Genomic DNA, 14017 nt, shown 5'->3' with positions numbered 1-14017 from the left:
GTACATCTCACTTCTGCTACACTTATCCAAGTTTCTCCACTCTTTCTTTGCGTAATTAACTCCACAGATTCTGGTTGTCTCTGTAACTTTATTCCGTTTTTAATACTTAATCTTCCGTTAATGGTTTAGAAAATTATGCTTCACCATGGACGACAACGAAATTGCAAGGATATATCAGAATGGGAAGTGTGGAAGTAACAAATTCCCTGTATATAGCCCAACGTAATGGTTAATATATGACTCGTCGCGTTAGTGAGCAGAATGTGTACAGTAGGTTGAAAACGACTGGGAATTTTTTACCAGTTATACTGCGAAATTTTTACAATGCGCTTCACATCTCCAGAGCGAACTGGCCAACAACATTGTTCCGTCACAAGAACAATCGGTAGGGACAGCTAGGTGTCTCTCGTAAGAGCCGTCAGGTGCGTTTTCTCTGATGCTTCAGGAGATAGTTAAAGTCAGGCCAAACACATAGTGGTCATCACGTCTTTCAACCGACACACAGCGTCCACGGAAAGTCTCGATGTGTTTCCCGTTACAAACAAAACATTTTTCAAGCGGAATTCAATAGAGCGGTCCCAGATGAGTTTAGTGCGGTATTTGTTTTATCGGTAATTATTAATAGGGACAGTAAAACACGAATAATAAACAGTACTCAAGCAGTGCCGTGGAAGCGCTAATGGTTGGTGGTAGCACGGTATAGTTGTTGCTGCTGGAGTACTGCTTATTCTTCGTGTGCTACTGTCACTGTTAATACATATCGATAAAATTAATATCGCACTAAACTAATCTCAAACCGCTTTATCGAATGGGCACGAAAAATTCACTTTTTCAAACCGTTTTATTTGGAATGGGAAACAAGCCGACGTTTTCCGTCGACACTGGGTCTCGCAAGAAAGACAAGCTGAGCACTATTTGCATGGACTGACTCCAGCATACAACGCAGAAACGAAATTTCAGATAGGTGCTGAAAGACTACAGAAAGAGCGCCTTATGTCTCTTACACCGCACGTATGTCGAGTTTCTTGCAATGGCCGGTTTCGCAGCAACTGTATTTAATTTCCAGTAGTTTATTAAAAAAACGCGCTTTGCATGCTGCACTTTAAAGAGAAACGCGTCTTGATGCACAAATTAAATTAGAAATTTACGGCGCAGCGCAGCTTTTTCTTTCAAGCTACTGCAGTATGGTTTCAGACATTGTCCAGTCTCGTCTTAACCTGTGTCTCAGAGCAACCTGCATGTAAAACAACATACCATGTGTTTTGAATACATCTGCGTGTAAGGAGTATGAATTTTTGATAACTGAAAATCGGTGACAGTGTTTCTTGAGGTGCGTTCGCACGGGCCTTAATTTAAGGCAAAATGTTGTCGCCATAGTGCTGCCATCAACTTTGCAGCAAGCTGATTGCAATACACAACCCAACAGCTGTATCTTCTTGCAATATTTTTTATTTAAAAAGGTTGTGCTGTTACTTGCCGAGGTATGGCCGATATGTGGCCAGTGTATTGCAACAAAGGTGGAGAATATTTCCGTATGGACGGGACTTTTCTTTAAATGCTCTCCTCTCACTCTCACCCTCTATTCCTCTTTCTGTCACCGATAGTGCAGCACTGTCAAGTCACGCAATCAGAGCGGTGGAACGTTATTTAGTTTCAGTTCGAAAGATGGTGCGCTAATGTAGATGCGCTAAATATGTTTACTGCACGAATGTTGAAGTGGACAAATATGTCGGATTTGTACGTCTACGGCCAGAGTTATGGAACATAGAAAGTAATACACAAGATGTCCCAGGGCGAATGGTCAACATCCAGGGATATGACGAACCTATCATTCGAACTAAAAAAGTGTCGTAAAGATGGGCTCTAAAATAATTACCTTAAGAAGTATGAGGAAATGTTCGTCTTCGCTACGTGAAACAAATCTATTTACTATAAATTCTTTGCTTTAAATATTTTGAGAGGTGTTAGTAAAACAGAAAAAGTCCATTAAACATGGGCTCTAAAATCCATGTGTTAAGAGCAATGACCATGTGCCCGTCTCCACTACTTTGAAACAAATCTACTGAAAAAGTGCTCATTAATCTTAAAGTATGCATTGTATAACCAATATTTACAGTTTTTTTGGTTTTGTTCCATAACACCTCGTCCCAATATGTGGAAAGCAAAGAGCTTGCAGTAGAAGAGATTTGTTTCACACTATGGAAGATTAATAAGTGATCAAAGTTCTTGAGATACGCATTTTACAGCTCGTCTTCACTGAATGTTTTTGCTTCGAATGACTGTTCGTGTCACATCCCTGAATACTGAACATTGCTCCTGGGACACTGTTCACAAGGACCGCACTCTGAGAAAGAACATTCTCGCTGCTACCGTCTCAGTTGAATATCTGCAGCGGTGAACTATAATTCTACTTTACGTAGTTTCAGACTTCTACTTTTTTTTATTTCAGGTTTCATTACATGTGTTTCCATGTCCATGCCTAGCAGCATGCCCACAATCGTTTTTTATTGTTATCTTGGTATACCTTGCCAACGGCCTCTCCGCACTGGTAACACGAATTCCCCTCAGATCACCGATGTTAAGCGCTGTCGGGCTGGGATAGCACATGGATGGGTGACAATACGGTCTGCCGAGCGTTGTTGGCAAGCGGGGTGCACTCAGCCCTTGTGTGGCAAACTGACGAGCTATTTGATCAAGAAGTAACGGCTCCGGTCTCGGAAACTGACATACGTCCGGGAGAGCGGTGTGCTAACCTCATGCCCCTATATATCCGCATCCAATGACGCCTATGGGGTGAGAATGACACGGCGGCCGGTCGGTACCGTTTGGCCTCATGGCCTGTTCGAGAGGAAGAGGAGAATAAAAAAAGATCTTTTTATACCTTATTGTTCAGGTATAATAATTATTATCGTAATTCGTATATGAGGGTCATAGTTTTCTCAGTGCACTGGCGGTTCACGTGACATTACCAAATACATTTGACTGTCACAAATGTCTGGTACCAAGTGGCTTGTCGATAAGAAGTGTGATTTGACGTAATACATCAAACTTCAGCATGAATTACCCTGGCTAGAAAAGAAGACTGAGATCGCATCTAAATGCAAAAATGGTATACTATTAACAGTGCACCGTCTAACTGCTTTTACGACAAATTCGAGAAAGAATTTCAGCATTGTGACGGGTGAGCATCCAGCACCATTTAACGATTTAAAGTTTCGGAAGCAGTTTGCTTACTTAAGAAAGAACGCATCCACGAACTCCGATTTCTCTTTCTCTTGCTAACTTTTTCTTGTGGGTTGCAAAAGTAGGAGAGCCGCATTTGACTTTGGGTAGCTCGCATTCGTCCATTTCGCGGCAATACCGTGCCCCCTGCAAACACTGTTGATCCGGAAACGTACTGCGCAAACGTTGCCGGGCAACAGTTCCCAGCAATATTGCCGACATATGACCGCATTTGGTGAGTCTACCAATGTTAAGCGGAAAACGTTCTCACACTACAAAGAATTAACTTATGTCAAATTATGATTAATCGCTGATAAATATTATAATCATTCTACCTCACAAAACATCCACGTTTCTACGAAAACTCGACTTTTCGCAAAGTAGTCGAACGGTCGATGATGTCACACGAGTGTGGCCGGTCGTCGTTTTGTACCACGCCCACAATTTCACCTTGGCACCTGATACCTGTCTTCATATGACCAGACGAAGTCTGACATAGGCCATTTCTCTACGTTTAGAGAACTCAGATATCCACATACATTATAGAAGTGTATGTATGTTCCACATATCCTCCGAAACCGCTGAATCGATTTCAACCAACCTTGGCACACATATCATTTACTGTCTGGAAGGAAGGGCTGTGGGAGTAAGAACGACTTACTTCTCGTAGGGATGGGGTGAGGATGGAAAGGAAACATAGCTTATGACGTGCAAATAGCCATACTGTATTTATTCAATATTTGAGAATGAGAGCACCAAGTGATTTGTTACAAACTTTATACTTACTTTCAAACCTTAAGGAGACTTTTCCTCGCTAACCCCCCACACACACCAAAATATGACAAACAAAAAATATTTACCACTTGCTATATTTTCGCTGTTCATGCAGTAAAACTGCCTAATCATGCACGACCTTTCAAGTTATTATGTCTTTCCTAACAACTCTGTTCCCAACGCATTTCGCACACAGTTTCCTCGTGTACCACTGGACGTATTTGCAAAATTATTTCATTGGCACATAGGTCAGGAGTATGTCACAAACATTGCGGACCTTGTAAACAAAATTGCAGGGCGAAATTCACTAGAGATACAGGTGAAATATGTACGCAATATGTTAAATATATATGGAGTACAGGTGATAAGGAAAAATAATGTGAACAGTGGTAGTAATGGCATGGTCGTGTTTGACGGCCAACAATGCGGGTAACGCACGTGTCACGCTGGGCTGTGCGTGTTCAGTACGGACTAGACATCGGTGCAGGTTGTTTACGGGTAGTGCACACTCTGTATTGGCATTCAGAGGCCGAGGTCGGCGTGCAATGAAAGACCTAACAGAGTTCCAAAGAGGCAGAGTGAGAGGGCCCGATTAGCTGGAGGATCAGTAACCAAGACAGCCAACTTATTGAATGTTTCAGGAGCAACTGTTTCAGCAGTTATGACAGCCTACACAAAACAAGAAAACGCATCATCGTGTAAAAGGAATAGTGGGCGCAAATCATAACTAAATGGCAAATATCGTCGCACGCTAAGACGAATTGTGTCAAAACAACACTAAATTGTGGCGGCTAAAGCGACTGCAGAGCTCAATAGCCATCTTAGAGACGCCGTGTCTATCGACAATGTCCGCCGAGAACTCCATAAAGCGAATATTCATGGACGATCTGGTATACCGAAACCATTAGTGACGACAACCAAAGGAAAGAAGCGTAAAACATGGTGTCAGGAGCATAAATCCTGGCCCGATGATCAGTGGAGACACGTCATATGGTCCGACGAGACAACGTTTTCGTTATTTCCAACATCGGGCAGGATTTAAGTCTGGAGAGCGCCGAAAGGTGCCTGCAATCCTGATTACTTGATTCAAACGAATAAGCATGGAGGTGGAAGTGTGATGGTGTGGGCGGTCATATCATGGTATTTCGCTGGTCCCATGATTACACTCAAAAGCCATGTTACAGGCGACGGTTATGTCAACATTTTAGGTTATCAGGTGCCCCCCATGATACAAATGTAATTCCCAAGTGATAATGCACCCATTGACACAGCCAGGACAGTACAATCGTGGTGTGAGTAGCACGCAACTGAACTGCAGTGTCTTCCCCGGCCAGGTCGATCCCCGTACTTGAACATTATCGAAACCTTGAGGGCCGTATTGGAGCGCAGACTCCGGAGCAGATTTCCATCTCCCTCGTAACTACAGGATTTAAACTACTGGCCATTAAAATTGCTATACCACGAAGATGACGTGCTACAGACGCGAAATTTAACTGACAGGAAGACGATGCTATGATATGCAAATGATTAGCTTTTTAGAGCATTCGCACAAGGTTGGCGCCGGTGGCGACATCTACAACGTGCTGACACGAGGGAAGTTTCCAACCGATTTCTCATACACAAACAGCAGTTGACCGACGTTGCCCTGTGAAACGTTGTTGTGATGCCTTGTGCAAGGAGGAGAAATGCGTACCATCACGTTTCCAACTTTGATAAAGGTAGGATTGTAGCCTATCGCGATTGCGGTTTATCGTATCGCGACATAGCTGACCGCGATGGTCGACATCCAATGACTGTTAGCAGAATATGGAATCGGTGGGTTCAGGAGGGTAATACGGAACGCCGTGATGGATCCCAACGGGCTTGTATCACTAGCAGTCGAGATGACAGGCATCTTATTCGCATCGCTGTAACGGATCGTGCAGCCACGTCTCGATCCCTGACTCAACAGATGGGGACGTTTGCAACACAACCACCATCTGCACGAACAGTTCGACGACGTTTGCAGCGGCATGAACTATCGGCTTGGAGACCATGACTGCTGTTGCCCTTGACGCTGCATCACAGACAGGAGCGCCTGCGATGGTGTACTCAACGACGAACCTGGGTACACCAATGGCAAAGCGTCATTTTTTTGGATGAACCCAGGTCCTGATTACAGGATCATGATGGTCACTTCCGTGTTTGGCTACATCGCGGTGAACGCACATTGGAGGCGTGTATTCGTCATCGCCATACTGGCGTATCACCCGGCGTGATGGTATGGGGTGCCATTGGTTACACGTCTCGGTCACATCTTGTTCGCATTGACGGCACATTGAACAGTGGGCGTTTCATTTCAGGTGTGTTACGACCCGTGGCTCTACCCTTCATTCGATCCATGCGAAACTGTACATTTCAGCAGGATACGGGCCTTTCTGGATACAGAAAATGTTCGACTGCTGCCCTGGCCAGCACATTCTTCACATGTCTCACCAACTGAAAACATCTGGTTAATGGTGGCCGAGCAACTGGCTCGTCACAATGCGCCAGTCACTACTCTTGATGAACTCTGGAATCGTGTTGAAGCTGCATGGGCAACTGTACCGTACACGCCATCCAGGCTCTGTTTGACTCAATGCCCAGGCGTATCAAGGCCTTTATTACAGCCAGAAATGGTTGTTCTGGGTACTGATTTCTCAGGATCTATGCACCAAACTGCGTGAATGTAATCACATGTCAGTTTTAGTATAATATATTCGTCCAATGAATACCCGTTTATGAGGCTATACAATTTTTATTTTCCAAGAAAAATGACAGCTGTATTATGGGGAAATGGGGGCCCAAACCCTTATTAATAAACCTTTCCCAAGTTTTCACATTATTTTGCCTATCACTGTGTGTGTGATACGTGCGTGTGTGGCCAAAGAGCGTGTGAAAAGCTCCTCCTAAAACAAGTCAATCGTTTTTAGCCAGACGTGGTACAGGTACTGTATGCTGCCTGGAAACATATACTGCGGTGGAAAGAACGAGCAAACTTCTATGGGAGTGGGAGATGGGCAAACAGGATGGGAGGAGAAGGAGATGGACACAAATATTCGGGTGGAGGAAATAGACATGGACAGTGAGAGGGGGAAATGGACACAGGAAGAAAAGAGGAGATTGGGCAGAAAGAAGGAGAAGAAGATGGAGAGAGAAACGGAGAGGAGAAAGCTAGATGGAGGGAGAAGGGGCGGAGGGATAGGGAGTTGAGGAAGAGATGGACAGAGAGAAGAGGGAGGAAGAGATTTACAGAGGGAAAAGTAACAAACAGATAAAGAGCGAGGGCAGTGGAGACGAACAAAGAGAGGAGGGGAGTAATAAATGGACATGGATAGGGGACTGAGGAGATTGACAGAGAGGCTGAGAGGAGGATGGAGGAGATGCACTAATAAATATGTAACCACGCGCGCCAGGTACTCAGCTACTTATATTTGTGATAGGTTATCTCTGTCCTCAAAATGTTTCCAGACATAAAATATATGTGGTGTTTGAACGTAGGTGCAGTGACCTGCCAGTATACAAATACGTTTTCATATAACATCCAATGATTAATATTAAAGTTCAAATTTACTTCATCAGTAGATAGACAAGCTCATTTATTATTCCCTTATGCCAGAGTTCGTGAAAAAAGTAACACGTAATTTTCCAAATGGACAAACTGCCTGTCAATTTTAAACGGTATTTGTTCGTTGCGATTTAATGCTAATCGCTAGGACTGCATGAACAGAGCTGCAGGCTATCGATTCCAGATGTTACTGCGTCATTATATGTGGCCGTATCCTAAAGCATAAATCGACGGGCAGCGAAATCTGTTGATCGAGAATGTTAAGCGCTGACACACGAGAGTGATATTTACTGGAGAACGTAAATATGCGGATGCTGTTGCAGCGCGTTATCCAGTAGCAAACAGCTACGAATGACGTACGTTGTGCGTTTAGCGTCCAGAGTCCATGCCTCCGTCTGGGTAGAGAAAATATTCTGGGTTCAGAAATTACTGAAACTGGATTGCAGCTTCGTGCCACTGAAACATATGGAACTGCTTATAGTAGAAATTTGTCAATAAGTATTGCCAACGAAATGATTGAGGGTACCAAATTCTTGAGTTTTACGAAAGATTAGACTGATCATAAATGTAGCAACTATACAGAGTGAACGTTAAAGAAAACGGACAAACTGCAGGGATGGATTCCTGGGTATAAGTGGAGGAAAAAAGTTTCTATGAACATGATCGTGTCCACAAATGGCTGGTATGCGTGCAACAACAACAAATATTCCCGTAACACAGTACAGAGCTGCATCGCATCCGCGTTACAACAGATGTTCAGAGTGGTCTCCATGGTAGCAGGGATAGTAGCGTTTGTTATGCACGATATAGAGGGTGGTTCATTGATAGTGACAGGGCCAAATATCTCACGAAATAAGCATCAAACGAAAAACGTACAAAGAACGAAACTCGTCTTGCTTGAAGGGGGAAACCAGATGGCGCTATGGTTGGCCCGCTAGACGGCGCAGCCATAGGTCAAACGGATATCAACAGCGGTTTTTTTTGTTTTTTTTGTAAATAGCAACCACCATTTTTATTACATATTCGTGTAGTACGTCAAGAAATAAGAATGTTTTAATTGGACTACTTTTTCCATTTGTTATAGAGGGCGCTGTAATAGTCACAAACGTATAAGTACGTGGTATCAAGTAACATTCCGTCAGTGCGGACGGTATTTGCTTCGTGATACATTACCCGTCTTAAAATTGACCATTTACCAATTACGGAAAAGGTCGATATCATGTTGATGTATGGCTATTGTGATCAAAATGCCCAACGGGCATGTATGCTGCTCGGTATCCTGGATGACATGATCCAAGTGTCCTGACCGTTCGTCGGATATTTACGTTACTTAAGGAAACAGGAAGTGTTCAGCCTCATGTGAAACGTCAGCCACGACCTGCAACAAATGATGATGCCGAAGTAGGTGTTTTAGTTGCTGTAGCGGCTAAACGGCACATCAGTAGCAGACAAATTGCGCAGCCGGTCGGTGTGGCCGAGCGGTTCTAGGCGCTACAGTCTGGAACCGCACGACCGCTACGGTCGCAGGTTCGAGTCCTGCCTCGGGCATTGGTGTGTGTGATGTCCTTAGGTTAGTTAGGTTTAAGTAGTTCTAACTTCTAGAGGACTGATCACCTCAGAAGTTAAGTCCCATAGTGCTCAGAGCCATTTGAACCATTTGAAAAAATTGCGCGAGAAGCGGGAATTTCAAAAACGTCGGTGTTGAGAATGCTACATCAACATCAGTTGCACCCGTACGATATTTCTATGCACCAGGAATTGCATGGCGACGACTGTTCTGCCACTGGGCACAAGAGGAATCACGGGACGATGACAGATTTTTTGCACGCGTTCTGTTTATCGACGAAGCGTCATTCACCATCAGCGGTAACGTAAACCGGCATAATATGCACTATTGGGCAACAGAAAATCCACGATGACTGCGACAAGTGGAACATCAGAGACCTTGGCGGGTTAATGTATGGTGCGGCATTATGGGAGGAAGGATAATTGGCCCCCATTTTATCGATGGTAGTCTCAATGGTGCAATGCATGCTGATTTCCTGCGTAACGTTCTACCGATGTTACTACAAGATGTTTCACTGCATGACAGAATGGCGATGTACTTTCAACACGATGGATGTCCGGCACATAGCTCGCATGCGGTTGAAGCGCTATTGAATAGCGTATTTCATGACAGGTGGATTGGTCGTTGAAGGAAAATACCATGGCCCGCACGTTCACCGGATCTGACGTCCCCGGATTTCTTTCTGTGGGGAAAGTTGAAGGAAATTTGCTATCGTGACCCACCGACAACGCCTGACAACATACGTCAGCGCATTGTCAGTGCATGTACGAACATTGTGGAAGGCGGACCATTCGCTGTTGAGAGGAATGCCAAATGCATTGAGGTTGACAGACACCATTTTGAGCATTTATTGCATTAAAGTGGTATTTACAGGTAATCACGCTGTAACAGCATGCGTTCTCAGAAATGATAAGTTCACAAAGGTACATGTATCACATTGGAACATCCGAAATAAAATGTTCAAAACTACCTACGTTATATATTTTAATTTAAAAAGCCTACCTGTTACCAACCGTTCGTCTAAAATTGTGAGGCATATGTTTGTGGCTATTACAACGCCATCCATCACAAAGCGAAAAATGGGCTCAACTAAAACAATTTTATTTCTTTACGTACTAGGCGAATATGTAATAAAAATGGGGTTCCTATTTTTAAAAAACGCAGTCGATATCCGTTTGACCTATGGCAGCGCCATCTAGCGGGCCAACTATAGCGCCATTTGGTTCCCCCCTTCAAGCTAGACAGGTTTCGTTCTTTGTAGTTCTTTCTTTTGACGGCTATTTAGTAAGATATTTGGCTCGATCACGATCAATGGATCACGCTGTATATGAGCGTACTTTGCCTGGAGCTTGTACTACGGTTCGTTTTAATAGCCTGTAGAACCCGGTACTCGAAATCTGGCGTACGCACAGCCAGCCGCATCCCTGCACGTTCGTCGGTCTGAGGGGACCCATAATCACACAAATGCCCAAAAATGGATCGAAAAGTTTTGTGATACGGTTGGTGTCTTTGAGGGAACTTGTTTTGGTATGGCTGTGCTGTCTCCTGTGTGTTTCGATCTGCTTGGCCGTACCAAACACCGTATCGGCTAGAAATACCGGACCATTCTGCAGCTTACAGTACGCTGCGTCAGTCACACAGTCTGCAACACCCAAGAAACACACGGCACGTAGTCCGGGGAAGTGTCATTCGTTAGCGCCATCTGCCGTGGCAACGATACGTTTCCGGACACACGTTCATAGGACCATTCTTCCTTCGTTTCCAGTCTGAATGCTGTTTCTACAGATTGTCGGTTTTATTAATATTCAACCTATATAATAAAAAAATCACCATAAAGTATTACAAGGAGATAAAATATTGAAATTAGTCGATAAAACGCCATTGCATTGTAACACTTAACTGCATAAAATAATCAAGCGCCAATGAGGTGACGGTATTTGCAAATTAATGAACCATATCGTCCACTTGGTGTTGAATATCATCGTAGTTCCCTCGTAACGGCTTTATAGTGCTCAGAGCGTTCCTATAATTACAATTCTTCTTCAGTTATTTGCAAAAAGTATCTACAAAATGGTATAAGATTCAACCAGATCATTTGTATCACAGGTAAGTCAAGATTATTATGAGTAGCTGAACGTGGTTTAACGCCAAAATTTAGAATCAGAGTTGTGAAACAGTTTCTCAGTGAAGGACTAAATATGTGAAGTATGGAAAACGTCAGAGTTGGTGGCCTCAAGACAAACGCGTAATCTACTCGACACTATTCGTACACTATTAAAATATTGATACGAAATAAAAATAGACGTCCTCCAAGTGAACAATAAATTGGAAATAATTTAAATATATTGGCATATTAAAAATGAAATGGACAGATAAGGTTCGATTCGAAATTAAGAGTTACTGAAATGAATAGAATTTCAAACAAGTATGGAAAACCCTTACCATTGGAAGAGACTGATTAGTGGGAAATCTGTACCGGTACCTCATGCGCGAAGAAGTAGCATGGCACTACATATAACTGGTGGGACTGACTGAAACAACAGTGTTCAAAACATCCCATAGTGACTCTTGAGTGTAGTCTTTATTTAGGGATCAAAATTGTAGCACAGGATGATAATGTTAGCATCAGACAGGCAGACGCGGAGAAATACATCGAACCAACAGAAATACTAATGAGACGGAATATGGAGCCGTCGCCTTAATTTCTGAAAAAGGCTGAGACCAAAACACATCAAATCTCTGAACTAAGAGTATCAAATTCCAATACAACATCACAATTGAGAGAAGTCTGTTCCCATAAATGGACGCATCATTTTTCGTTATCGTTTGCATACGACATTATAATATCATATGTATACTTTAAGTAGTACAGCACCATGTCTTCTGGTAAACTGTAAAAATTAAAGTTTAGTCAAAAGGTGGAGGGTAATTCGATACCCACCGTTACACTAGCTGTCACTATTATCACATATTGTCATTTAGATTTTCATTTTACTTTGTAAATAGTTATCTTTCTTACCTGTAAATGGCAGTCTTCTCATTCTTGAACCAGATGACGAGTAATACGGAGTCTCCGGGGGTAGGTGGCGTCATGTCGCAAGGAAGTTGGGCCGTTCCGTTGATAACTGCTCGCACTTGCTTCACTCGACCTGTAGACAAAGACACATTCACATGCTGCAGTCTCGAATAACATATTGGCTGAGCTGCTTGTAACTGCCAATATATTGCGCCTGTTTTTGTTAACAGTAATTAAAATTTCTAATTATTATACACATAATACAAACATTCCCGGAAGAATGGTAATTGTTTGCAGACCGCATTATCTGAGAGAATGCTGTTGTCATCGGCTGTGGTAGGATGAATCGGCATATTAGAATTTCATTTCATTTTTATATGTTCGTATTTTGCGAGACACACTCCAACACGTTGTGAGACCCGACACAGAATACACTGGGATGTGCGTCGTTGTTTGACTGGAAAGCCCCCATTGAATAGCGTGCTTGGCGGATGCTCCTGGCCCTGCTTGGACATCGCACCTTCCTCACCCTAGCTATATGCCATGTGTGAATCACACTGCCCACGGTTATGTAGCCTCATTTGAAGAAATTAAGCCGCCTAAGGTGACATTCGAAACAGGGTATGTAAAGGCTGCGGCACAATCCTCAACATGCTAGTCTCTGTGTTGGAGATTGCTGTTTACGATGTGATGTTATGAACCAGAAAGTAGTGTGTACTTATTTTCTCAATAATGTGACTTCATTTTAGATCTGTTTGACTCAGAACCGAATATTCAGTAGGCCTCAGCATAAATGAAACAATACGGAGGACAGTCTGGTTCAAATGGCTCTGAGCACTATAGGACTTAACATCTGAGGTCATCAGTCTCCTAGAGCTTAGAATTACTTTCACCTAACTAACCTAAGGACATCACACACATCCACGCCCGAGGCAGAATTCGAACCTGCGACCGTAGCGGTCGCGCGGTTCCAGACTAAGGCGCCTAGAACCGCTCGGTCACACATGCCGGCTGTGGGCAGCCTGGAAACCATGTGATATTCACTATGCACTACTCCGTAAAATGGCTACGCAGACACCTCGTTGTCTGCATCCAAACTTCTACACAGCATTCCATACATTACGCTATTTCTTAAACAATCCTTTTAGAGCAACATGTGTGGAATATTGCTACTATGGTTTTGCTCCAAGGATAACGCAGCAGTTCTTATACACACATTCAAGTTTTCTCCTCCATTGTCTAGACAGCTACTATAATAACTTTCTATCTGTACGACTCTTGGAACATATTCATCTCGTAATGATCAAATAATCAACAAAGAAGTCGAATTCACGTCTCTTCCCATAAAAAATGAGAGTAACTTTGGGGCGACACTATTCGTACTTTCTAATTGTAGATAATTCCCGACATTCTATTATGAGCGGCGAGAGCTTGGGTGTGTAACAGAGGAGTCTTCTCGAAATAACATTCCTCCTCCGCTTCACCCACGAGAAGTTAAAACGTGACCTTCACCAAATAGGACTGGCAGGGCGGTAACATCTTTGTATATAGTATAGACTGACTAGTCAACTAAGCACACCCTCGACAACTAAACTCTGTACTCTAGTTTAGTACAATGCCTACTAAATGTTCATATTTATATATTTCACTGCTGCTTAAAATGCTATACTATAGATTTAAAAATTCCTACGAATTACTATGTGCGTATGGAAGCGTCTGAGGATGTTTGTAGGCATCTGTGAGTAGACGTGCTCTTTATTGTAAAATTTTGTTATCCTGCATTAAAGGCTATATGAACAGATGAAATTTAGTTAACGGTGTTGTTCACTCGGGGCAGAATCTGGCAATACCT

At 43.1% G+C, this 14017-nt stretch overlaps 1 protein-coding gene across 1 annotated transcript in view; it reads right to left on the bottom strand.

Moving 5' to 3' along the window:
* LOC126482171 (synaptogenesis protein syg-2-like) overlaps window positions 1-14017 on the bottom strand; it is a 422853-nt gene that overhangs the window by 247375 nt on the left and 161461 nt on the right. The window contains exon 2 of the mRNA XM_050106149.1: window positions 12169-12298. Coding sequence (XP_049962106.1) covers window positions 12169-12298 — 130 coding nt within the window. The remainder of the gene's footprint in view (window positions 1-12168; window positions 12299-14017) is intronic.

Source organism: Schistocerca serialis, chromosome 5 (genome assembly GCF_023864345.2).
Source record: "Schistocerca serialis cubense isolate TAMUIC-IGC-003099 chromosome 5, iqSchSeri2.2, whole genome shotgun sequence".
Classification (NCBI taxonomy): Eukaryota; Metazoa; Arthropoda; class Insecta; order Orthoptera; family Acrididae; genus Schistocerca; species Schistocerca serialis.
This window is presented reverse-complemented; position numbering and strand designations above follow the sequence as displayed.